The sequence below is a fragment of the Paraphaeosphaeria sporulosa genome (genome assembly GCF_001642045.1).
Source record: "Paraphaeosphaeria sporulosa strain AP3s5-JAC2a unplaced genomic scaffold CC84scaffold_1, whole genome shotgun sequence".
NCBI classification, from domain to species: domain Eukaryota; kingdom Fungi; phylum Ascomycota; class Dothideomycetes; order Pleosporales; family Didymosphaeriaceae; genus Paraphaeosphaeria; species Paraphaeosphaeria sporulosa.
The window spans coordinates 4693131-4717895 of record NW_017253360.1 but is presented as its reverse complement, the minus strand read 5'-3'; the positions used below and the strand labels follow the sequence as shown (position 1 = coordinate 4717895).

General features: G+C 52.9%; 10 protein-coding genes across 10 annotated transcripts; 5 read left to right on the top strand and 5 right to left on the bottom strand.

The window, feature by feature from the left end:
- Positions 1-269: 269 nt before the first annotated feature.
- On the top strand, positions 270-1081 carry CC84DRAFT_1227644 (uncharacterized protein; the record flags this gene model as incomplete). The annotated part of the gene is made up of 1 exon (XM_018183618.1): positions 270-1081. The coding sequence occupies exon 1, from the start codon at positions 416-418 to the stop codon at positions 1079-1081; it is 666 nt and encodes a 221-aa protein (XP_018043280.1). The 5' UTR covers positions 270-415.
- A 1052-nt stretch (positions 1082-2133) lies between these two features.
- CC84DRAFT_1212399 (uncharacterized protein) lies at positions 2134-3740 on the top strand (the record flags this gene model as incomplete). The annotated part of the gene is made up of 2 exons (XM_018182451.1): positions 2134-2306; positions 2357-3740. 2 exons carry the CDS (start codon positions 2134-2136, stop codon positions 3738-3740), a joined length of 1557 nt encoding a protein of 518 aa, XP_018043279.1.
- Positions 3741-3877: 137 nt separating this feature from the next.
- CC84DRAFT_1136065 (uncharacterized protein) lies at positions 3878-4277 on the bottom strand (the record flags this gene model as incomplete). The annotated part of the gene is made up of 2 exons (XM_018176084.1): positions 4131-4277; positions 3878-4028 (listed from the first exon to the last, which is right to left on the bottom strand). Exons 1-2 carry the CDS (start codon positions 4190-4192, stop codon positions 3878-3880), a joined length of 213 nt encoding a protein of 70 aa, XP_018043278.1. The 5' UTR covers positions 4193-4277.
- Positions 4278-5558: 1281 nt separating this feature from the next.
- CC84DRAFT_1201793 (uncharacterized protein) lies at positions 5559-6695 on the bottom strand. Its single transcript, XM_018181739.1, has 2 exons — positions 6310-6695; positions 5559-6262 (listed from the first exon to the last, which is right to left on the bottom strand). The coding sequence occupies exon 2, from the start codon at positions 6242-6244 to the stop codon at positions 5711-5713; it is 534 nt and encodes a 177-aa protein (XP_018043277.1). The 5' UTR covers positions 6245-6262; positions 6310-6695; the 3' UTR covers positions 5559-5710.
- A 150-nt stretch (positions 6696-6845) lies between these two features.
- On the bottom strand, positions 6846-8511 carry CC84DRAFT_1160162 (glycosyl hydrolase-like protein family 88). The gene has a single exon (XM_018177423.1). The coding sequence runs from the start codon at positions 8024-8026 to the stop codon at positions 6878-6880; it is 1149 nt and encodes a 382-aa protein (XP_018043276.1). The 5' UTR covers positions 8027-8511; the 3' UTR covers positions 6846-6877.
- Positions 8512-10287: 1776 nt separating this feature from the next.
- On the top strand, positions 10288-10887 carry CC84DRAFT_1212396 (uncharacterized protein; the record flags this gene model as incomplete). The annotated part of the gene is made up of 1 exon (XM_018182450.1): positions 10288-10887. The coding sequence occupies one exon, from the start codon at positions 10288-10290 to the stop codon at positions 10885-10887; it is 600 nt and encodes a 199-aa protein (XP_018043275.1).
- Positions 10888-11407: 520 nt separating this feature from the next.
- On the bottom strand, positions 11408-15684 carry CC84DRAFT_1192939 (GDPD-domain-containing protein). Its single transcript, XM_018181266.1, has 4 exons — positions 15639-15684; positions 15186-15592; positions 11929-15134; positions 11408-11878 (listed from the first exon to the last, which is right to left on the bottom strand). The coding sequence occupies exons 2-4, from the start codon at positions 15319-15321 to the stop codon at positions 11651-11653; spliced, it is 3570 nt and encodes a 1189-aa protein (XP_018043274.1). The 5' UTR covers positions 15322-15592; positions 15639-15684; the 3' UTR covers positions 11408-11650.
- A 791-nt stretch (positions 15685-16475) lies between these two features.
- On the bottom strand, positions 16476-17684 carry CC84DRAFT_1077529 (uncharacterized protein; the record flags this gene model as incomplete). The annotated part of the gene is made up of 3 exons (XM_018173757.1): positions 16476-16832; positions 16885-17419; positions 17476-17684. 3 exons carry the CDS (start codon positions 17682-17684, stop codon positions 16476-16478), a joined length of 1101 nt encoding a protein of 366 aa, XP_018043273.1.
- Positions 17685-17891: 207 nt separating this feature from the next.
- CC84DRAFT_1212393 (uncharacterized protein) lies at positions 17892-20155 on the top strand (the record flags this gene model as incomplete). Its single annotated transcript, XM_018182449.1, has 5 exons — positions 17892-18036; positions 18089-18767; positions 18825-19198; positions 19252-19362; positions 19416-20155. 5 exons carry the CDS (start codon positions 17892-17894, stop codon positions 20153-20155), a joined length of 2049 nt encoding a protein of 682 aa, XP_018043272.1.
- A 1344-nt stretch (positions 20156-21499) lies between these two features.
- Positions 21500-23146, top strand: CC84DRAFT_1072906 (glycoside hydrolase/deacetylase; the record flags this gene model as incomplete). The annotated part of the gene is made up of 3 exons (XM_018173683.1): positions 21500-21766; positions 21817-22399; positions 22455-23146. Coding segments are annotated over 3 exons (1542 nt in total), but the record flags the coding sequence as incomplete, so codon positions are not given.
- Between the last annotated feature and the right edge of the window lie 1619 nt (positions 23147-24765).

Here is a 24765-nt window from a genome sequence, read left to right as displayed (position 1 = left end):
GTCTGCATTACTAACATTCTCCCACATTTTATATGAAGGGCTCCCTACCATAGGATCATTGATCTTAGCCTCACTCACATGGCTTCAGTGAGGGGCCTGAGATCACTTGCTATGATGCAACTCCTCACCAAAATGTCCATTGATAGCTACATGTGTTTCTACGCTCGGACAGTTCGCCTCATATCGGTCATCAGACCCCAGAGACAAAATTTTGGGCATGCTTGGACTTTTGCACGCGTCCGGACGTTCTATCACATTCAATGCTGATTATCAAAGCAGCACGCGGGAGGTCTAGGTCGAGGCCACGTTCTACGCTCTAATCAATGCCAAGAGACCATTACTGCTCCAAGGCGACGTACTGCAGGTGACAGGGCAGTTTCTGGACAAGGTAACTCGACATACGACTGCCCATGCCATGTACGAATCATACCAATCGATGGAAGAATCAATTGAATTGGATTACACCATCATCGACGTATGGGTACAGTGGCTTATTGAGGTGTTTGAGCTTGCAAGTCCCCAGATTTTGAGGGCTGCTAGGAGTGCATACAAAGACAGCATTGTTTGTGACGAGGACGGCCTATCGACAGATCCCGTGGATCTAATACCGGTGACTGTGGACGCTCTCTGGCACACGTTAAGCGCGGACTGCGTAGCAAGAGATGGGTGGGACACTTCTACAGCCCAGGAAGATCATGAGCAGACATTTCATCTCTTCCTGAGCAGCTGCCTCTTTCTCTCGCAAAAGGAGGTTGAGGGACCTTTGTGGGACACTGCAAAGACCATACTAGAGAAGAGCAATGGTGAGTGCCCAGACTATGATAGCGACTGGGGATGCGCATTCGGCTCTGCTACTCAAGGCCGGCGATTCGCAACGACTGCTCATGGACGGTTCGCGCTCATACCTGCGGCGACAGGCGAGGGAGATGAGATCGTGCTCATCGCCGACAGCCCTTACGTAATTCGCGCAGCGGGCAACAAAGACGACGGGTACATTTTGCTTGGGGACTGTTACGTCCACGGGATCATGCAGGGCGAGGCTCTGGACGAGTCACCTTTGGTCGACATCCCTCTTGTATAGTTGCGCGATCCCTTCACATGGATGAGAGGGAGGACCATCGCCAAGTAATAGATGTTGTACAAATCTTGTTGCCTCGGCAGCACCCGCACCCTTTGGCGCCTCCTTTCACCCTGCTTCACCGTGTTTTTCTAGTACCGCAGCAGCACACTCGACTGCTGTCGGATGATAGCAAGGGTAGCACGTGTCAGATTGGACAACGTGCTTCAATACAATTCCACAACCATCCAGCTACACTTGGTAGGCGGCAGACCCTGGGAAGACGCGCCGACACGCGTGAAATGCCAGCACGCTAACCCCAAGCAGGATCCACCCTGGGCGCTTCGCACGACCCAGCCTCCTCACTCACTTTGCGACCTGCAGCGCTTGCGTTGAAGCACCACCAAGCGCCAACAACCAAGATCACTTGCAGTCGTCCCGGAGCGAGTCTCGGAAGCTACCTTCCATGAAGCGTCGAGGCCTCCGGTAACCATCAGCCTCGTGCATAGCAAGGGTCTTTCCCCACTAGGGATGGTCATCAACCTGTACTCTGACGAGTACAGTAACCTGCAAAAGCCACACGAGCAATCCGGTGCATTCATTTGCGACCATGAGGGTGATTGCGGAGCAGAGTGCCCTTGCAGGTTGAACAAAACAACCTGCCGCGAAGCCTGCAAATGTCCTTCGACCTGTCCCCATCGCTTCCCTTATTGCGAGTGCGAGAAGGTCTGTACAACGGGGTGCCGTTGCATCGGACGTGGCCGCGAGTGTGTGCCAGGCAAGTGCAGAAATGGCAAGTGTGTCGAGAATGGCCAACGCAAATGCCGTTCATTCTTTCCCCGCAAGGCCCACGACTGCCTTTGGGTGGGCAAGTCTACCATCCCATACGCGGGCAACGGTCTCTTCACGAGGGGCGACATCAAGGCACACGAGTGTTTGGGGCGATACACGGGCACGATTCTGCCTGACGCTGAGATAGAGTGCAACGGGAAGACTGTAATGACGGCTTTTGCAGTCGCCAAAGGCAAGCAATCCGGTTCCCCTCTACTTGTTCCTAGCTGACGCCTGTACCAGACATGTCGATACAGGGCATTCATCCGAGCAATTGGCTGTACTGGGTCAATCATCCCCCACGTGATAAGAAAGCCAATGCCGAGTTCAGGATGATTGAAGGGGCGAGCGGACGTTTCGTCGTTTTGATGCCCACTCGGCGTATAAACAAGGGCGAGGAAGTTTTTGCGAATTATGCGTAAGTTCCTCACGTTTCTCTCTGAAGGCGTCGTACTCACACTATCACAGCGCAGATTTTGCCGGGTTCCCCGAACCGTCTGAAAAGCAAAGTCACGTATTGTGCGAGCAGGAATTGAAAAAGAACGACGACTACAGCGTCGGAGAATATATCCTCGTGTTCGGAATATGCGAAGTAACCGGCGACCACCATGTCTGGGTTGGGAAGATCGCAAAGAAGTATCATGGTGACCAATTCGGCGTCCACTGGTTGTATCACCCTTCCCAACTCCCCGAGGCCGACAACCTCGAATTACCACGGGCTGTGAAGCTCAAGACGCAGCAATTTGACCCATGGGAGCTTATCATCAGCGAAGAGGGCTCGATTGTTGATAGGAGCATAATCATGTCACGTTATGAAGGAATGATAGAGAGAGCCGCTCTCAAACGGAAAGAGCAGGGTTTCTGGTGGTGGGACTGGGTGATCCGGTACCGGGCCGTAGACGATCCCATTACGGGTACTAAAAGAACTCAGCCATTCATGGTCACCTCTAGAGACTACTTTAGAAAAAGAAAAAGAGTATCTAATTGGGATATCGTTGCACGGGCACAGGAGATGGGACTGCAGCCTATTAAACCGATCAAAATGGACAATATACTTGTGAAAGAGGAAAGGACGGAAACCTTGAACAAGGCAGAGACGACTGTCAAAAAGAGCAAGCGGACGACTCGGGATGCGCTCGAAAAGAACGAGCTTGACACACACAGAGCTAAGCGCCAGCGGCAGGCGCTGCAACGGAGCATTCACCTTCGGTCTAGAACACGTGATACTGATGACGAGGTATCTCAAGAACTGTTTGATGACGAGGACGACCATCATCGGGCGTTGCCTGCCAGAACTCAGCGCAATAGAAGATCATCGCAAACACCGTCCACTGCAGAAGATCTCGACGAAGACAACCAGTCTCGCAACGAGACGTCGAACGCTAGAGTTGCGCAAGACCCGATCCCTAGCAGGCTCAAATATGCTCTCCGATCGACCGAACGAAGCCATGTCTATGAGTACGACGAAGTGTCTGACGTTGATGAAGAGCTGCAGTATCTGTTCGTTGACCACGACGAGGAAGAGTCGGAAGAAGATGCGCCTGACACGCGAGAAGATGAGATGGAAACACCAGATCTAGTCGACGGCGACACTGACAGCGCGTTTCCCACAGCAGTAACGCCAATGCCTGCTCCTGTGTCTGGCCCCGGCGCCATAGAGAGGATAACCCCGGAATTGGAATGGCCCTGCACATTCATTATACAGAGTGACATGCTCAGGGACATGCCGAGGGATATGCCGATGGACAAACCGATAGGCGTACCCCTGGGCATACCGATGGGCATACCGAACTCACCACCCCCGGCAAACTCCAGTCGTAGGCGAGGCCCCGCCGTGCCGCTGGAAAGGTGATGAAGAGACGGCACGTGCAGCTATCACTGGACAAATCAAGGACTCATTCGTATTGCAGAGCGATTGCCTACGACCAACTTTTCTCTCCGCCCAACCCGGCAAACCCAGCTTCTGACGTTCAGCGATGCTGCACCTTGTCAGCGCGTTCTCTTCCGCACCTCGCTCGAAACTCTCCAGCGCACCTTGACGAACCCGATATCCGCCGCCTTCTCCCGGAACGCCTGCCGGCTCATGTTGAGCCCGTACTTGCGGATCACACCCGCGTGCTTCTTCTCGCCGGTGACCACACTGCGAAGAGCTCCTTAGCACCCATCCAACGTAATCTAATCCTCCTCGTGTCTGGCCGAGTAGGGAAGTTTGCGGACTGTGTGAGGGGGAGGGGAGGCTTACCAGCTCCGCGAGCCCTTGCCGTAGGTGCGTGGGCGCGAGTACCAGACGGAGTCGTGCGACATTTTAAGAGTGTTCCACGTCGGTCTGATGGTGTGTGGGATTGTTAGGCGAAGAGAGGTGTATTGGGTGTGGGAACGTGGTTTTGTGCGCGGTGCGGGAGGGCTCAGTACCATGATGGGTAGCCGGGCCATTGGGGTGCGCAACGGGGATTTGCCACGCGCGAACGACAGCGACATGGATTGGCGACGGCCTTTGGGCGCTTGTTTTTGCTATTGCGTGGCACTTGGTGTTTGTTGCGCGATGTCGTGGTAGTGGAACTGACACGCGTGTGATTTTCGGACTGCTTTTCCATTTGCTTTTTCATTTCTTTGCATCGCTTTCTCATAGCATTGCATCGACAGCGGCTTAGCGAGGAGCGTGCAGATACCTTTTTCGTCATTTATGTGTTGCAGCTCTAAACCTTTCTGTGTTTGGCGGTGTCCGGGCGAAGAGGGATCGGTGACGAGCATATATACTCCATAGTTTTCGGCATTCAGTTAGAACACACACCGAATAAACATACATTGGTAATAGTGTCCGACTTTCAATTGCTTTGTGCATGGATCCTCCATGTTTTACCTAACTTCTCCCCCAGTCCCACTCCGCACATCCCACCTGCCCAGGAACGTGGCATTGTAGTTCAGCATTTGCTAATTGGGAGACCGTTCCTCTCGCAGAAGAGGCTGGACGTGAGATAGAATGGACAAGAAGCCTGAGATTCCATGGTGTGGTGCTTAACTTGAGTTACGTAGGGAGCGGTTAGTGGTGATGATGGTTATCGTCGCTGTCGTTGGGTACTCCAAGATTTCATGGGCGGCACTGGTTGGACTTGGTCCACAAACCTCGTGGCTACATGGGCATGTGCGCGGCAGGAAGATGCTCGAAAAAAAAAAAAGTACCAAGCGAATAGAAAAAAACCCCAACGCTTCTGCGGCCCGGGCTCTGCATTCTCTGAAAGCATTAGTTTCCACTCGGAGCCGGACACCAGTCTCCTTCACCCAACTCAATCCTCGCCGGAGACTAAAAATGAGCACACATGTGGAACTGTCTCTGGTGTCGAACCTGGAACAAAAAGGGAAGGTGGAAACGCAAAAGGTGTTGACCGGATTGCTTCTTTCCTGCAACAGCCTGGGAACGCTCTGTCTGACATTCTCAAAGGCGATGACCCTGACATCATGGAGGAGCCCGGCGGTCTGTCTTATGAATGTTAATGCTATCGTGCGGAGAGAACTACAGAAGCTCACAAGTCTTTTCAGCTGTACGCCACGGGAATGTGTGTGCTGTACATTCGGCCGAAAACCTCAAAATGATGATGACGACCATCATTGCTCGAAGAGTGACGCGCCAGCTTGATCGCGAAAGACGGGTGGGTCATAGGCACGCGGACTGAGGGAGAATTCCAGTGGATTCAATTCATGTCAATTACCTAGAACCTATATCATTCAGACCGTTTCCTAGCGCTTCAAGGTGCCCAGAAGAGCATGCTGTTGTATCCCGTAATCCATCCAGTACTCCGAACGCCCGCATCACCATCTTCTCCCCTACAACATCGCACCGAAGACAGCTGATCCCAGCACCATAGCCAGCATGCCCAAGCCAGCCTTGCTCACGCCCTGCGGCACAACCGCGGGCGCCGCACCGGGGCTGCTCGTCGAGCTCGACGCACCACCGCTCGTCTGGCTCCCCGTCTCCTTTGCTCCACTCCCACTGCTGCTGGCCCCGCTCACCTTGCCCGTCGCCGTCGCATTGTTCGGCTGGTTGCACTGTATACTGCCAGCCTTGACGCCACCATCTTGCCAGCACTTCTGCAGGTCTGCGATGCTCTGGTCCGCCGCGAGACACCACAGCGCGCAGTCGCTGCCCCAGGTCTCAACAGGCGCAGACTTGCAGCAGCCCTTGAGAATGTCCTCGTAGTTGTCGGGGACCCCGGACGTGCCGCCGACCGCGCAGGCGGCGTCTTTGGTGGGGAACTCGGTGAAGGAGGTTTGGGCGCAGGCGGAGTTGGAGGGAGCAGGAGCAGACGAGACGGCCGAGGAAACGGCTGAGGAGACGGCAGATGAGGCGGGGGAGGACATGGTGGGTGGCTGTGTGGTCTATGAAATGTTAGAATGGGTGTAGAAGTGGAGTTTGGGGGGCGCACATTGATATAAGTCTTGGGTTATTGAAGGCGAGGGTCTGTTGACTGCGTGGTTCCTGTGTGAGAGCGAATGTCAGTTGTTCAATAGTTCGCAGCGCAAGCACGATCAAGGCAAGCAAGGGCTCATAAAGTCGAATGACGCAGGTCCGACGGTTTCACTCCCGTGCCACTTCCAGCCGCGCTTCAGCCAGGCGGTGGCCGTGTCGTGCAGCGCCCACGACTGCCAGCCCGCATTTTCAGGGCACGGTTGTCGGGGAGACCAGCGCAGCAGGCGCCGTGTAAAAATAGTGTGGCGCGCATCGACTGTGCCGGCTTTGCCATGTTCCCGCATCGCATGCAAATTGGGATGAGCATCATTCGACAAGTTGACGGATGGATAGAGTAGGGCCGTGTAGGCAGTGGAGGATGAGATTCTGGACGGGTACAGTGTAAGCGCGGTAGATCCCGGTTCCTGTCCCTGATCACGCGTTCCTCCGCAGTCCGGACTTGCTTGACACAAAAGGCAAGATTGGTTCTTGATGAAACAGATGTAATTAGACTTGTGATTTGCATTGCATTTGCTTTGATGTGGCTATAGCATCTCGTACTCCGCTGCCGCCATCATGAAGCTACCCGCACCCTTGCCGTCATTCTCACCCAGCGGTACACCGATATAATACTCGTAGCTGCCGTTCGAGCCCAGACTTCCAACCGACACCGTGCCCTCCCAGCTGAGCGTTCCATTCGTCTCATACTTGATGAATTTCTCAATCATAAGATCGTACGCCTTGATTGCCGGTTGCTTGTACTGGCTGTCCAACAGGCCGGTACGCACTCCCTTCAAGAATCCGTACGTGAACATGGCCGTACCGCTGGACTCGATGTAGTTGCCCTTCGCTCCAGGGTAAGGCTCATCCATGATGAGCCACCAGCCGCCGCTCTTGTCCTGCGCCTTCTTCAAACCTGCCGCGAGGCTCGTGAAGTAGCCCAGGAGGCGCGCGTACCCGGGCAGTTCCTTGGGATAGATTTGGAGAACCTCGACAAGCACCATAAAGTACCAGCCAACCGCACGATCCCACACGTGCGGCGCTGCCCCCGTGACAGGGTCTGCCCAAACAGCTTTCTTGCTCCCGTCATATCCATGGGCCAACAAGTTGGTCGTCTGGTTCCTCGTGTGCTTCTCGATCAGGTCGAATTGCAGGATGATATCGTTCCATGCCGTCGTGTTGTCAGGCTGGAAATACGCCGTGTACTGCGCGTAGAATTGATCGGCCATGTAGATGCCATCGAGCCACATCTGGTTAGGGTATGTAGGAGACCGATGCCAGAAGCCTCCTTCATCATTTCGCGGGAAGCGGTCGAGCTGAGCCTTCAACGAAGCTGCCGCAATCTCGTACTTCTTCTCCTTGCGGCCTTCCGCATCCCAGAAGTAAAGGATGTTGTTACCGAGGCGCTGGTCATCCAGGGAGTAGTAGTACGGGTCCCAGTTCTTGATGGTACCATTGGCATCCACGATAGAGGAGATTGCTTTGGAGGCCCATGAGAGCAGAGTCGCATTCTTGTGTGCGAGCGCTGCCTTCCTTATGCCTTCGTTGATGACATTGGAGACATAGTGATTGTCGATTGGGTGCTTCTTGGACAGGAAAGAGTCTGCCATCCATGTTGAGTAGAAGCTCGTCACATTAGTAGGTGCAGCGGCAGCTGCCGTCGCACTGGCGAGAAGAACCGTGGACACGCGCATACTGATCGACCTCTGAAACTTTCGAAGTGGCAACAAGAAACAATGAAGACTGAGCTCGGAGTCGATCGCAACCTGATAATTAGGAGCACATCTTATACCCTACGTGTAGACCTCATATCGCCCCTGATAGTTGTAATTTCCTCCGTGCCATGCCTTGGCATCTGCGGGAGCAGATTGAGGGGTTGCGATGCATCGAGGGATTCTTCGTTAATGAGCAACTTTCCTCGGTCGAAACTCCACCCTGGGTGTGAATAAGGCCCGAAGACTACGCTCGGCGGGAGGCGGAGAGCGGCAGGTGGAGAATTGGCGCGCTTGGAGACGGAGAAATTCCTGATTCGCTGCATGTTTCGTTGGAAGGGCTGTCCCGCAAAGCGGCTTAGGTCAGCGCAGCTTGACGCGTTCCTCAGCTGATGTCGGAAATATCTTTACTTCAAGGTTAAGTGCTGGTCGAACTTGACCGAAGGATATCTGGACGTGGGCTGTGATGTTGGGGCACTGGGAGCGGGAAGGAACACGCGAGCGGAGCTTAGCTCGCGATAAGCTCGTGGCTCTTCCTCTCGCGTCGCCCTTCCGGTCTCCATCCCACCTGGCACATAGCTTGTCGCGACGGAGGCGACCCAATAGACAATTCCTAGGATGCGCAACAGATCCGCAATCTGATCGCGAATGGTACAAACTACTGATACTAGATTACGGCCTGCTTTCGTAAGAATGCGTCTTCAATTTTGTGAGCAGTCGCAGGAGGAACAAGGCCACCTGAGAAAGTCAATATGAGCGCGCTCTCTGAGGCGACCTCATTCTTACCTCCATAGAATGGTAAATTCAGGATTGATCTGCAGTCCTTTCCACTTGCGACGATGCCTCTTTCTCTGGTACGCACCGAGCAGGGAAGGAACTATCTTCCGACCCACTGCTACCCGCTTCCAGTCCCATCGAAAGGTGTCGACGGCCATACGGATCGTGTTCCCCAATCATTCAACAGTCTGATAGCTCCCTTCTCTGAACTCTGCTCGCATTCCTCCTCGACTCAGCCATATGCCAACATCTGATTCCATGCTCGTATTGTGTCCAGGATGATCTTCCTCCTCCTAGCTCTCAACATCATCTGCTTACCCAATTTTGCTTTCGCTTCTCTAACACAGTCTTTGGAAGGGAAATGGGTCAATGCAAAAGTAGCTGCGGATAGTATTCGCGATCCCGATCCAAAATACCACCCTAATATCTCTCAGCGTATTCCCACCCCAGATTGATATGATAACATGAAGCCGAGATACCCAGATCTCCACTTCGACGAGTATGTCAGTCTAGCCATAGAACACCCGTTGGTCACCTGCTTGGCACAACTATGAGGTCGTCCTGTACCATATATTTGCCGGGAAAATTAGCCAAAGAAGTGGAAATATGCCATATGCTAGCAGAGAGCGGCAGAATTATCGATCTGTTCAGATTTTGAGCCTCCGGAACAGCCCTACGGTGGAGCGGATGGCCCCAACATGCACTATTGTGTAGATGCATATGTTACCCGTTCCTTAACACCTGATGATCTATCATCAACTACCACCTGGTCACCATTGCAAACTTTTTGCTAGAAGTCAAGTGGTGGCTTTACATGTGATCCGAGGACCATGGAACTTGTATTATCAGTGTTTTTGCATGGCTTATCTTGGGTCGACTTAATGTCCTCAAAAATTGGACGGTGTTGCAAACTTTGTACAATCCTAGTTCATACTTGCAACCCCAGGTACGAAAAGACCCTAGGCGATGGCCCAAGTACGTATCATTCTCTCTAGAAATGCTCCAATTTGAAGTTTCTAGTAGAGGCGAGAGACGTACTCATCAATTTGCCAATCGCCCAAATTCACACCATGGCTAGACACATGTCTGCTAACATGTCTCCTCAAGAGAGGATAGAAAATGCAGTTGCGTGCTCAACTGGTGGATAATCGATTGCCCATACAATTTCATGGTGTAAAGGCATCCACCCCGTGCACATTCACACGGACACTCACTCAGGCAATTTGAATATAAATCGCATTTGTATGCGATATCACAATTATGGGCACCTAATTGAGGGTTCGAAGAAAACCTTAGTGAAACCACATCGTTGGAACGATACGGACGCCAACACCGGCTTCAATCCATATCGCATGAGACCCGAAGAGCATGGGACGTATGCTGAACACTACTTGGAGAATGGGACGTGTTTTCCACGGGAAAAGCCTTATCACCCTCTGGGCCATGTCAACGGATTGACCCTCAAAATGGCCGCACTTGAGACATGCGAGAAGGACCGACAAGACTCCCCTGTCGGATCTACCAATATGTCGATGCCTCGAATTCAAGGTGTTACGTTCTACAACAAGGACTGGGATCATTACCACCTACTGCAATACCACGAACAACAAGCAAATGCAGTCGGTGTGCGCTTGACTGCGGATTGGGAAGATCACAAGTATCCGAGTGGGAGCTTGAACATGGACTCTGTGACATGCAGAGAAAGGATTTACGCGACGGCAACGTGCGGCTTCTCTAGCCGTGAATCCAAGCCCATTGCTTCGGGAGTAAGCCTGTTCGATCACCAAGGTCATGTTCTGTTGGTGGAGGTTGAGTCCCGGGAGCTCTTCGAGAACGAGAGGAGGTCGACTCCGAAGTTCATACAACCCCTTCAGCCTCAAGAAAGCATGCTCTCTATAGATACTGGAAATTACGGCGATAAAGACGCGGTCATCGTAATCGTCACTGAGGCTCCGTCCAGCATCGCCGAACCCAGTCACGCGCCTGTGGACAGTAACAATGCGGGTCTGGCGGAACCGTCAGGACCAACAAGCACGGCGACTCCGAGTGTGCTCCAAGCCGCATAGAACCAAGCCCGGCCATCGGATGCGCTCTACTCTACTCGCATCAGCATCGTGGGGTCGGTTCTCACCGTTAAAGTCAAGGGTACCAAGCAAATCAAGCGCAGAAAACTAAGCCCGGCTCACCGACTATCACGGGACTGGGACACTTAGATGCCACAATCACCAAGAGCCAGGCATCTGAGTCAATCTCACCGACTACCTCTCGCTCGCGGACTAGACATCGGCCAGGGAACAGGCCAGTATTCACCAAGAACATGGATGGTCCCATGGCTCACGGCCACGAGTGAGCCTCGGAATTGATAGGAGGACACGACTGGAGACGAGGCATCGTTCCTTGAGTTTCTACAGGCTGGAGGACCTCATTGGCTACTTTTGTTCTTTTGAGCTGGAATCGGTAAAGGAAGCAGCGAAGAAAAAGAAAAGTGATATTGTTGCGTGAGGAGGCGTGCGAGGGGGCGAGAAGTCTTTGAGTATGGACGATGGAGATCACAACAGAGCGTGGTAGTTTTGGTACCTTGTCTTTCCCCAGGCTAGGCGATCTGGTGCTTATGCCCGCTGCAAGATCTGGCTCGATCTCGTGCAGAGTGAAGGATACTGTCTTGTTTCCGAAACTCGAGAACGCATAGTGCGAACTTCATGACATTCATAGCCCTGCCCTCAAGTGTGTGGGCACTTAATGATTTGAAAGCATATACGTGCTAGAGGCCTGTTCAAACAAACGAAACGCCTGGTCATGAGTTGATCATGCGCCAGAAACGGCGTGCGCCTATGAAGTATTTGGCATAGCTTGTGCCGCATCTGTCCCACCATCCGAAGAAGCCGTCGTACTCACACCGCTATCAGCAAGCACCGAAGGATCCGTCGATGCAGTCAGTTTCCCGCTCGTCGCAGACCCATTGACAGACACATCCCCTTCAGCAGGGGCGGTGAGACCCTTTCGCACTTTGAGAACGAGATCGACGATGACAGCATCGATGCCTTCTTGTTTCTGGATCTATATGTTGTTAATGAAGAATTTAACGATTTGTCGACGAATCAGCTTACCTGCACGTTCTTGGGGTCGTTATTCTTTGTGCCATAGCTGACGCAGACTAGACTGCTCTCCTTCACCACCCGGATTAAACGTGGACAAGCAACGAGGGGTTCCGCCGCGCTCACGACACCAAGAAGATTCCATCGACTGGCGAACCGAATAGCCTCCTGCAAGCTTCCCGCGCGGACATCACCGACCGGACTAGTGCCGGCATCGGTGAGGAACAGAACCGGGATGGAAGGCTGTTTGAACGACAGCATGAGGCAGATGTCGGGGTTGAAAGATGAGAAGATGATATTGCGACTGCCCATCTTGTCGTACACCATTCGCAACACCGTGTCGACAAAGGAGTTGAGCTCGACAGCGTAGGAGTCCATTTCTTCCATCTCGGATTCGTAGAGCATGGGGTACTTCATCTCGATATTGAAGCCGGTGCTTTCCGGCAGTTTTGCGAACATTTCTTCCAGCGTTGTGAAGGGTTCGTGGATGGAGTGACCTCTGCTGTTTCCCTTGAAGCCCTTGTCTTTGAAGTCGCGCGTGTGCTTGATTCGTTCAACGTGCTGCGCTTCGTGATAGGCATGCATCTTCATCTGCTGTCCGTGATCCACCGAGTATGAGCGCAATCTCCGTGGCAAAGGAGCAGCCCCGTTGTCTGTGGTATCATTCATACTGCGTCCGTGTTCTGGGGAACCGGATTTAGATTGCTGTGGCGCTTGGCGCCTACCCAGATGCATGAATTGATCGTAGGTCAAGGTGTGAACCGGTGCGTCAATCCCAGTCTCACTGACAAGGAAATCGTGGTAAATGACGGGGACGTGATCTTTCGTTAGCTGGACATCGAACTCGACGTATTCCGCGCCTAGATTGGCTGCCGCGATGAAAGAGGAGATAGTGTTCTCCCCAAGTTGGAGAGAGTCACGAGTGTTGGTGTTCTTTCCGAGGCCTCTATGCCCGATCACCATAGTGGATTCCACCGTCTTCCAATACGTATGCTGCTCTGTGATGGATAGATTCGGATGAGAGAAGGGCGTGATGATGATAAAGTTGAAGTTAACCGATCCAATGACGTCCATGGTGCTCGCGGCAACGATAGGGACGCTGAGATCACCCTGCAAAGGAATTCGCTTCGAGCCAAGAATGGTCTTGAACGTGGAAAGGAGGGCAACTCCGCGTCCGACAATGCGGTCATTCGAGCCAGCATAGGTTGGCACGATATCGAAAAGAATCTTGACCTTCGAGATGTCCTTTGTCTTGAAGGTAATTGGCTCTGTACTGATGTTCTCCTGGACAGGGAGGTCAACAACAGTAGGTTCGCCTTCCGCGCCTGAGGATGACACAACGACCGAAAGAGCTGTGTCCAATTGTGTAGCATGCGCGTCCGAAAATGGTATATCGTCCAGCTTGACCGCTGGAACATCTTTGCGAGGGTCCATCGAACCTAAGCTGACTAGAACCATGGTCTGATCTGTGAGATATCGATGGCCGAAGGACTTCAACGACTCAACGGACTTTTGCTGATAAGAGCCTTCCCTGCTCAAGTTCTTCGATCTGCGTTCTTCAAGAGAAGACACCTGTGTTGGCGGGGCTAGGCTTTCCGCAACTCCTGGTTTTGCAGGTGCGATTTCCTCCAGGACCTTGATAATGTCCATGTGCCCACGAAGAGCTGCATGCTCACGAGCCGTCCACCCGTCACTGTCTGCGCGGTCAAGGTCCGCGCCGTGTTCGATGAGAAGCCGTACCATAGAGGCATGGCCGTCTACACAGGCGATGAAAAGTGGTGTCCAACCGAAGGTTTTCTCGGGAATGTCAACCTCCGCCTTGTGCAGCGCGGAACCTGCAAGAAGTGCTTTGGCGCTTTCTTCGTGGCCGAAACGCGAGGCAACATGTAACGCGGTTTCGCCTTGCTCGCTCCGAAAGTTGACATCGACTCCCGCGTCCACCAAAAGTTTGACAATCCTTACAAAATTTGACTGCGTGGCCACAGCTAATACTGCGCCTGAGTTGGGTATCACGGTGTTTGCAGAAGTTGCGGCGATGCCAGCTTCTAGCAAGGTCTGAGTCGCTAGTGGATGGCCGCCGATGACAGCAAGGTGGATGGGTGCGTAGCCTTCGGTGTCTTGCCAAGCTGGAGAATCAATGCCTCTGGTGATGTCGAACTGGTTCCATGCTTGCATATGTTTGACGATAGTCTGTAAGACTGCCACGAACCCATATTGAGCAGCGTAATGGAGCGGTAGGCGTCCATACGTATCCCGTGATCGCAGAGAAACTCGCTGCGCCGGTTGAACGTTGTGGAGCAGATAGTCGAGCAGCTGCACGGTTTCATCCGCGTCACTCAGAAGTCCGTTGGACTCGTTTTCCGTTGTACTACCTAGCAGAGGCAGCCTGTTTGGAGCAGCAGCTGGGGTAATGAAGTTTGGTTCCGTGGATGCTGGTAGAACTTGACCGTCAGAGCCCTGAGTCTCGCCGGTCCTTGCACGCCCAATGGTAATGACGAGACGATGGATGCAATTGCGCTTGTTGATATCGTCTTCTTCTTCCAGAGAAGTAAGACGAGACAGTAACGCAACCATGCAAAGCTTCGCGCGACATGAAATCGCACGCTGAAGGAAGTTCAGCAATGTCTGCTGAACAGAGGTGGAAATGGCAGCGAGGTCATATCTCGTCGAGATATCTGATGTTATGCGAGAGAGGTTCTCTGCATCATCAGTTCGAATAGCCTGGTCAACACTATCCAATAAGCTCGAAGGAAGGTTCAAAGAAGCTCCCGGAATCCTGCCAAGGGAAGCTGCTGAATGTGAGGAGCCGGTGTCGTCGAAAGTTTTCACTTCATTTAATCCGGATAGCCAATCGTTGATATCCTTCAGATTCTTGCCCAAGGGGATGTTGTGCGCAAAAGCTTTGGGATACACCTTTGATTGTAAGTATCGCTGCTGTGTTGTCACGCCTGCAATCTTCTTATCCAGCTTTTTTGTGATCTTGATAAAGCCTCGTCGATTGACTTCGCCATACCACTGAAGGTTACGCAGCGCGCTGCGCAACTCAAGTAGCGCACCTATTAGATCTTCTTTCTCATCCCGATCAATGCCCTCGGGCAATTGAGCAGCACGACCATAACGCCTTTCGAGGAGTTTGAGACGCCGATTGTATTCGGCATATTTCTTGTTATAAAAACCATCAACATCTTCCAGATTGCGGTCGAGGGAGAAGAAGAACTCTGCGCCCTCTGTGAGCCTCCGTACACCAGGATGATGTCGATAAGACTTGCCTGCAAGATCAGGGTCTTCGCCACTCTTGACGGATTCGACGGCGGTCTTGATGAGCTTCTTTAGGCCTTTGTAGTTGATGTAGGAGGAAGCCCACTCGGGAACCTGATTCCGGGACAGATTGTGCCCAAACTTCATGGCTGGCAGATGGTATGCTTCCAAGGTTGCTTGTGGGAGGAGTGCCGCTTAAAGGGCAGCCGCGCCCAGAGAACTCGCTATTTCACAGCGTTGGTTGCGAAGACGTGGAACAAGCAAAGGGAGCCGTTGTTGATTGCGCAATATCAAGGTCGATATGTACCGGGACCCTGCATTCTGGTGAGTTGATAGGTAGCTATTCGCGACGCGGAGTCCAAACACGAGGCAATGCGCGGCAGCTGATTGGCCGGTGGAAGAACGAGAACGAGCCACGCTGCATCTTTGTGAGCTTCGCCCAGCACAGTGACGCTTAGCGCTACCGAACTATCTCCAAAGGAAACTTGGTGGTGAATGTCTTGCGGCAAAGGTGGACTGTGAAGTGGTGGGTGCGCACCAATGACCAAAGCGGCGCGCATGCGATAGCGATAGCCGTTATGCACGTGTCTGGCAGCGGTTGCAGAATGCCAGAATTCAGCCAACGTACAAAGAAATTCGTGTACGTGTGTGTGTACGACCGATAGCAGAGACGCGCTATATGAATTCTTTGAAGACCAAGAAAGCTCTGTGCATATCACCCGCCACCGCCTCGGCGATTCACGCACCGTACCGTGTAGCGTTGCGTCAGAGCTGCAGGCCCTAAACCCACATCGTTCACATTTTGACATTCGGCACACCTTCGCTTTCTCCATGCGCGCATGCCGATGTATGCTTATGCAGCCACGGCGTGTCGTGCTGCGCTCTGTGTGGTCGCGTCGTGATTTGTTCTCCACAGCAACAATATCCCATAGATCAGGATGACCGTCGCGCAGTCACTGGATGAAATCTGAATGCGCATGCAGGGTCTCAGCTAGTCGTGCATCTCACGATGTGCCCAGGTGCGGCAGGTGCTCACGCGACACTTTGCCCGCCTGCCAGCCCCACTACGTGTTCATCAGGTTCACACCGCTTCACGTGCCAAAGAACACGCCCGCGAGCGCTAATGGAAGGAATAGGCTGCTCTTTTGGTCTTATTTATAATTGTTCAACCAACGTATCATTGTTGCGTAGCATAACCTTCATAAACATCGGATAGTTTGTACCAGTGATCCCGGCTTGGGTGTAGTTTTTGGTCCTTGGGGTCTCGTGCCCAAGAACAGACCAACGATCCTGTCTTTTTTTTAGGTGAAGAAAAATGCATTACCCTCGTTGTCTTTCCGTTGCACCTTAGAAAGATCCTTTTCGGGTTTGTATTCTTCCCAGACACTGGCAGGAAAGATGTGCTTGTTCCGCTCGTACCACCTTCGATCAACGACCTTAGTCAGAGCTGGATCTTCGCTGAAGCCCTCCAGCTCCTCATCTGGGAACGTAGGGGTCTTATCTTTGTTCTGCCCGGGTCTCTCTAATGGATTGAACGTGGCAGGGTCGGGCTCCGGGCCTGCCACCGGTGTCGCCTTCGTTGGTTGCGCTGAGTAATCGAAGATGGGCCCGTTGAAACCCGCAACTTTGTTGAACAAGAAGTAGTAGAAGTCATAATGCTGTGTAAAAGTCAGCCTCAGGTGATACGGCATATGCATGGCCTCAACATACTGGTGGTAGGATCACCTCACCCCTCACAAGCATGAGGTCGTCAACATTGACCCGGGCCCAGTCTCGTCTGCTTTTATCGCCGCCAACACCAAGCTCAGCACCCACTTTCCGGGCTCTGTCAAGAAACAGCCAGATATGGTCACCCTTCTTCACCCTGCAACGGCCGCCTGGGATATTCGTCCCGTCGTAGAAGACGTATGGTATTACCACCTCAGTCGCCTTTACGGCCTCACGCATGGCCAAGAAGTCCTGCCGCGCCAGATCCGCTTGCTGCGCCTCGCGCTGCAAAGCTGTCTTCGTCATAATCCGCGGTTTCAACCCTATGCTCGTGTTGGCGCCGAGCTTTTTCTTCTTGAAGGCCTTGCCCTCGGTTTCAGAATTCACCGCGGATGAATCGGTAGGCGTGTTGTTGCGAGGCGTGGGGATTGCGGAGGTGCTAGAGTCTGCATCTTCGTCTGCATCGATGCCGAAGGAAAGCTTGCCTTTTGCAGCTATCTTGCGCTTCTTCTTGAACGAGGGTATTGGTGTTGTTGCCCTGTACTTTGCAAATTAGCTCTATGATGCAGTGCCTACTTGCTGTATCACACGTACCCATCAGCCGGAGTGCTCGCACTTGAGCTGCCGCGCTCCTTCTGCTCCAGCGCTTCGGCGCGTCTTTTGCGAAAGTCATCGAGGTGGACGAGGCCGACGGTTTGCGACTTTAGCAGATCCTCTGCTGTTTCTGCCTGCGCAGTGAATCGTCCAGTTACAGGTGTGCCACTGCGAGAGCGATCACTTGCGCTGGGTAAAAATTTGTCCATGTCGAGATCTCAGAGTAATGCGTAAGTGGTGGTGGATCAGAAGGTGCAATTGGCGCCAGTCGTGGGGGGTACTTCCCTCGACGAGAGGTCACGCCGCGACGCGTTTAGCGCTAGTCTCAAATCATCACTCTCAACACACCGCGCGCTTCCACGCATTGTCCCGCCAGCAATTGCGCACGACAACGCGCATTGGGATGCGGGAACGCCATGAGGATCATACAGGACTCCGAGGGTGAGGATGACCTTGAGCTTGAAGCGGCTGAAGCCATCAGACCAGATGGAAACGCGACATCAGAGCACATTAGCAGTAGCACTTCTCCCAGACTAGGGGAGAAAGGAACTGGCTCTACCGGTACGTAGCCACAGTATAATATGGACCAGATCCTTTCGTTGACGGGATACAGAGTCTCTGAAGCGCGCCATCGTCGCTGCACATCGCGCACAGTTCCGGGATGACTCGTCTGATCGACCGGGCCAGGGCGACCAGTCTGGGGTACCTCCAGCTGCAGATGCATCTGCTTCAAGCAAATCTCAAGACGCTCCGCAATCCTCCATTTCGTTGCCTGGACATGCCAGTAAGCGGAGGAGGACGTCATTGGATGGTGCAGTTGCACTTGGTTCCGCACGTGACGTTCTGCCGGCGACCTTGGATGAACGCCACAACGAACAACTTAATACCAACAACCATCTGGGAATTGTACCGGAGAGACCTTGGGACTTTCAAGGAACTATGCGGGAGGTCTGGGAGCACCACGAACCGATGGGCTTATTCGCGCAAACTGTGTCCAGTACTATTCCCAACGCCACCGCCACTCAAGAGCAATTGCTAGCAGAAGTCCTAGCACCAGGATTCCTTGGTGTTGAACCGGAACCCGACCCTACTGCAGCCAGATATGAACCGGCCAAGTCGTCAGTACCATGGTCGGAATACCTGAAGTCGTCTTCAAGAGCTCCTGAAGGGCGGTCTCAATCTGCCGTGCACTTATCTTCATTCTCACAGAACAACGCATGTTCACCAGCAACGAATTTGGTTGGAACTCCGATCTATAATGAGCCAAGGGCAGAATCCCCTGATCCACTTCAGTACGCATCCCTTCGCAAGGTGCAAAGATAAAGCGCACTAACACATGCCTTCTCTAGCCCTGGTCCCGTCGGTCAGGCGTTCAGCGTTGAAGTCACATCCGGCGAAGCAGAGCTGCAAAGTACTGCACCCAACACGATTACTTCCCCTGGCAACACCGAGCAAAAATCTGCCTCTGTACCAAATTCCGAGGACGACATAGTTCCCATAGGAGTCTCCTTGGAGCGGTACAGGCCTCGTCCAAGTCGGTCAAGATCTCTGAAACTCAACTTGGAGGAATCCATCGACTATTCTCAAAGGCCCGAGAGGTTCACCAAGAAGACGCGTCGAACACGGACGACCGGGGAAGTAGATACCACATCTTCTGCCACCACGCCAGAAAAGGTTCGACAGATCTGCGACATGGGGTTCACCCCGTTGACCACCAAGAAAGGTAATGTCCCTTGAGACTTCAGCACGGCGTTCCCTTCTAATGGTACTTTGTAGCCCTTCGACAGCACAATGGTGATGTCTCGCATACCATAGACTGGCTGATCGCTAACGGTCTTTCAACTGAGGACAATATGGGTCCAGAAAAGCCTGAGAGATCAAAGAACAGTAAGCAGCCCTGTTGATTTGGTGTGATAGAATGCCTGTTAAGCCTTCCACAGCAAGAGAGTCGAAACGAGTAGAAGACACACATCATGTTCCAACCGATATGCATTACGGACAGAGCGCAGAGACGCGTGTGCAAATTTCAAATGCCGCAGTCGACCCGAGTACGATTGCCATCGAAGAGGATGTCTCAGAATCTGCATGTATAACTTCAGTCAGAGGAAGTGCTACGGCCGTAAGGGTAGTCATTCCGATGAAGCCCACTACGCTGTCCAAAGATGTGGAACATCAATCAATAGCGCCGATTGATTCTGATCATGTCTACGATGAAGAGACTGCAAAGCACCAGAATATGTCTGAACCACCGGAGCTCCAGTCTGAGCAGCAGGGTATTGTTGTGAAGGAGCCTCAAAAGAAAAAGAAACGTGGACGGCCTAGAAAGGAAGCAAAACCGATAGAGTCTATCACAGAGGAACCAGAGGCTAAGACCAGCAAGCCTGACACCGCAGTGATCGCCCCGGATGAGCAACTGGAAGACTACACACAAAAGCCGGACAAGCCGGAAAGTCCTGCTCCTACAGAGGCGGTACCAAACGAGCGTCAATCCAGTGGTGCTAATGCCAACAGAGATACGAAGATTGATCAAGTCACCTTGGAACTACAACCACCACCAGAGAAAAAAGTCAAACAAACAATCGAGTCGCCGTCATCGATCGGCAAAGGCAAAACGCCCTACAGAGTTGGTCTCAGCAAGCGTGCTCGTATCGCTCCTCTTCTCCGCATCGTAAAAAAATGAGCGCCGAAGACGTTCACACGCTGGAGAAAGGACGTATTGGTTGTTCTTCACGAAGTCACGAAGTTTATCCAAGATGATACCCCACCTTCCCCTCCATAATTGCACTTTAGTCCTTGTTCAGCTGCATCGATGTCGCCATGGCGTGCGCAGCCAACGTTTTGAGTTGTGGCTAGTGAGCTATTAGGGAGTTTGCACAACTTCTTCTCGTGCTCTTCCACTTCTATGTTTAGCACGCTCGGTAGATGCGAAAGCGTTATCGCTTCTGTGACACTGCACGGTGAAAAGCACAAGCGACGCCAATCACCAATTTCTTGACAACAGCGCGAACGCGAGGATTCAATCGTCTGGGCCAGAGCGTCGGAGCAAAGCGCTGAAGTTGCCGAGATAGCCAAGATGTGCTCGACTCTTGTTTTCGGATCTACGCCAGGGGTACCCTTCGCGACCACTCTAATTCCTCTCCAAGAAAGGAAGAGTGCCAAACAATACACTATTGACAGTTTCAGGTGGACATATTCAACGTCACTCTACGGCGAAAATCGAAACGCGACTTTCAAAAGGTCTTCCGTTGCGACTATACCGTATGCACGAGCACTACTGCAGCACTGGCGGTGGCGGAACATGTGCGCCGCGTGCGAGGAGGTGCACGAATTCCAGGCGGACCCGCTGCTACCGGGACTCGGGATCATCATGCAAGTGCCCTGACTAATGCAGGCACAAGGCTAGCTGCACATCCAATAGATCTTAGTTCAATCTTGGCAGGTTCTCCGTTGTCTTTGCTTGCCGCTACGCTTCAGTCGTAGGCCCTGCAGTTATCGTCCCTCCTGAACATGGTTCCTCGGAGCGTTGAGAATATGTACAGGATCAGTGACGATCCGACTGTCCGCGTACGTCTTTCGAACTATCCATGCAACACGAAACTGGCCAGGCTCGTTTCAGTTTTCAATTATGGAAAACGCGTTGAGGTGGGTCCTAACCACGACCGTATTCAGAACTTTGCTTGCCTGGTCAGGCACCGAGCGTTGTCAGTCGTAACAGTGGTCTGCTAACAAGCGGCCACGCCCGCCCGGAACCCCTACTAGGGCGTGGCGTCACACTGGACAGCTCCACACTCGTCTATCTAGTTGAGCCCTGTCGCTCTATGTATAAGACCAGCGACGCGCCTGTACGTGGCTGCTTTTTGTTTCTATCCGTCTTTGCTCGTTGAGACGCTTGTCGTACGCTCTTTCTTCCCACAGTTTGTAGAGTCATTCGTTAATAGTTTAATCGACATTTGTCGACCCACATTCGCTCTTCATCTCCATTCGAGTTAATATTCGCGGATAACAACCGTCGACAACCATAATCATGCGTCTCTCCGAGGCTTTGATCGCCTCTTCGTTGGCCGCTCCTTTCGTCTCTGCCCATGGCTCTCGTGGCATACCGAAGATCTGGGGAATGGGGCCTGATGTGAAGAGGGAGGCCTTTGGCCCGGTCGCACCGCGACATGCTTCTTCTGGCTCTTTGATGGCTAAGAGCTTTCCCAAGCGTCAAGATAACAACAACATCGACGGCCAGTGCGGCGCTGGTGCAGGAGGCGCAACCTGTGCCCCGGGATACTGCTGCTCGCCTTCCGTAAGTCCATTCACCATCGCGAGAAGTATATATGGCTGATTATTTCTCAGGGATGGTGTGGTAACACCCCGGAGTACTGCAATGCCCCGGACTGCCAGATTAATTATGGCCCCGGCTGCGATGCCAACAAGGTGCCTAACGGCGACGACACCCGGACTGTTGCCCGCCCTAAGCTAGGAAATGTGGACTACGGTAACGGTGGTCTTTACTCATGCACTGAGCCCGGTACTGTTGCCATTACCTATGATGATGGCCCCTACATTTACACCGACTATGTTCTCGACCTCTTTGAGAAGTACAACATGAAGGCTACTTTCTTCATCACGGGTATCAACAACGGCAAGGGTGCCATTGATGATGCCTCCACTCAATGGCCTGCCGTCATCTCCAAGATGTACGCTGCTGGTCACCAGGTCGCCAGCCACACATGGTCTCATCAAGATCTTTCTGCCATCACCCAAGAGCAGCGTATCAACCAGATGGTCCACAACGAGATGGCCATCCGCAACATCATCCAGAAGTTCCCCACTTACATGCGTCCTCCCTACTCGTCTTGCGATGAACCTTCCGGCTGCTGGAAGGATATGAAGGATCTGGGATACGTTGTCACTTACTTCGACATCGATACCGATGGTACGCTCGCTCCAAAAATCAAATCATCCAACTTCTGTGGCTGACTAGAGAATAGATTATGACAACGACGACCCCAACAAGATCCAGAACGCAAAGAACAACTTCAACAAGTACTTCCAGACCGACAACGTTGCCACGGACAAGTTCCTTTCCATTGAACATGACATCCACGAGCAAACTGCTCACAACCTAACCGAGTACATGCTCAAGATCATCCAGGACAAGGGTTACCGCGGTGTCACTGTCGGTGAGTGCTTGGGCGACCCAGCTGCGAACTGGTACCGTTCATCCTCTGGCAAGATCGTCACTTCGTCCTCTTCTGTTCCCACCGCCACCTCCTCCGCTGCTACTACCGCCACCCCGACAAAGGTGTCTACCGATGCGACCTGCGGCGGCAACACTGGTTCCACGTGCCAGGGCTCCCAGTTCGGCAATTGCTGCTCTCAAGCAGGCTGGTGCGGAACTACAACTGACCACTGCGGCACCGGTTGCCAGAGTCTCTTCGGCACCTGCGGCGGCGACGGATCTTCGCTTGCTGTCTCTTCGATCGTGAGCAGCGTTGCTGCTAGCGTTTCCTCTGCCGCCCCTGCAGCCAGCGCGACTGCCGTATCAACTGACGGCCAGTGTGGTAACGGCAAGACCTGCAAGGGCTCCACCTTTGGTAACTGCTGCTCCCCGGCCGGCTGGTGCGGTTCCACTGATGCATACTGCGGCACTGGCTGCAACCCTCTCTTCGGTACTTGCACCGGCGGCTCCGGTGGCTCCGGTGCTATTTCGACCTCCCCTGCTGTCATCGCGTCCACGCCCGCCACCACCGTCGCCACCTCCGTCCGCGCCACATCTACTTCCGCGGCTGCTCCCGCGAAGACATCTGCTGCGAGCAACGTGAGTACCAACGGCAAGTGTGGTGCTCGCAACGGAAACAAGACGTGCCCTGGCTCCAAGTGTTGCTCTGTCTTGGGCAACTGTGGTGACAACATGCTTTACTGCTTTGTGGGTTGCCAGAAGACTTTCGGTAAGTGCTGGTAGAGGCTGAATAATGGACGGAGTTGGGTGTAGAGGGAGTCGGTGATAAAAGTGTGGATGACTGATGTTCATGTATATACACTGAAGATGGTTTAATCTTCTTCAGCCACATTGGCTCAAGTAATGTTTTATACACAATCAAACGTTCCATTGAAGTCAAATTAATCATAGAGACTGTCGTATGCACAGATTTTATGAGTTGGGTGCACCCAGGTTTGCAGCTCAGATCGAAAGCTCCACCATAGGTAGCAACAGCCGGCACTTCGTCAAGCCCAACGAAGCCGAATATTACAGCCGAGCCTCGAGAAGACCAGAGAAGAGGTATAGCCATGATCTTGGCATGACACAATTCTATTTCTGGTTTGGTATATTGGAATCAGGTACGATCTGCTTCAGCTGTTGAACTGCAGCCAGTGGGTGACGTGCGAACAGGAGTTCATCAGCGTGAAGCGCCAACTTCGATGTTCCAGCCAATCAGAGCTAAGATCTCCAGCCGTTCCTGCCACCCCCAGCCACCCCATCCATCCACACACACCACCCATGTTTCATTTCCTGCCATGCGATTTATTCCTTGCAAAAGTTATGTGATTCTAGACAAAATGGATGTGTTCGCGCTAGAGTTCTCGAGACTCTACACACTTGCCGCCTGCTCGTCTTCTGTCTGCCTCACCATCCACAATGGATAGACAATCACAGAATTACCCACAACACCCTAGCAGACCTCCTCTGCATCACTCTGCAACTTTGCCCTCATCCTATCACTCTGCAAGCCCGGCAAAACATGAACCTGTGGCTTCAATCGCTCCTCAGGGCGCTCGGGAAAGAAGGCGCAGCGAGAGAAGAAATACTACTCAGTCCACCAAACGATACATCCCTCACAATGGCGCGACATGCGGCAACAACTTGTGCGATAGCCCAGAGATCAGCAAAGACGAAGAGCTGTGTCCGGGACCTGAAGGCCTCGAGCTGTGCTATCGGTGCTACAAGCGCTTCAAGATCGCGCGCAGGCGAGCTCGAGAGGCGCAGCGCGACATGACAGAAGACTGGAGGAGGCCGAAACAACGAAGGCAGATATCACAGACAACGCCAGAAACTACACCCTTGGAATCACCGCAAAGACCTGTTACTGCTGTGCTCAAGACGCCCGACACAGAGCACTCGGATTTGAATTTCCCGTCACCCGTCCTCAAGACTGACTCGAGACGGAAAGCCAACACGTACGGCGATGAACCACCGCCGTACGAAACCCGTCAAAAAGAACCCAGAGAGCAGCCTTCTCCTCGGATTGCACGGCTATCCGATCCTGAGAAGAGTCCAGGTCTCCATAGCGTGTCCACCAG

Coding starts and splice junctions, on each gene's coding strand:
- CC84DRAFT_1192939 (XM_018181266.1), bottom strand. CDS start 15,321: ATGAAGTTTGGGCACAATCTGTCCCGGAATCAGGTTCCCGAGTGGGCT. Junction 15,135..15,185: donor CGAAGACCCTGATCTTGCAG/GCAAGTCTTATC, acceptor CAGAGGGCGCAG/AGTTCTTCTTCTCCCTCGAC. Junction 11,879..11,928: donor ACGACCCCAAGAACGTGCAG/GTAAGCTGATTC, acceptor AACAACATATAG/ATCCAGAAACAAGAAGGCAT.
- CC84DRAFT_1201793 (XM_018181739.1), bottom strand. CDS start 6,244: ATGTCCTCCCCCGCCTCATCTGCCGTCTCCTCAGCCGTTTCCTCGGCC.
- CC84DRAFT_1160162 (XM_018177423.1), bottom strand. CDS start 8,026: ATGCGCGTGTCCACGGTTCTTCTCGCCAGTGCGACGGCAGCTGCCGCT.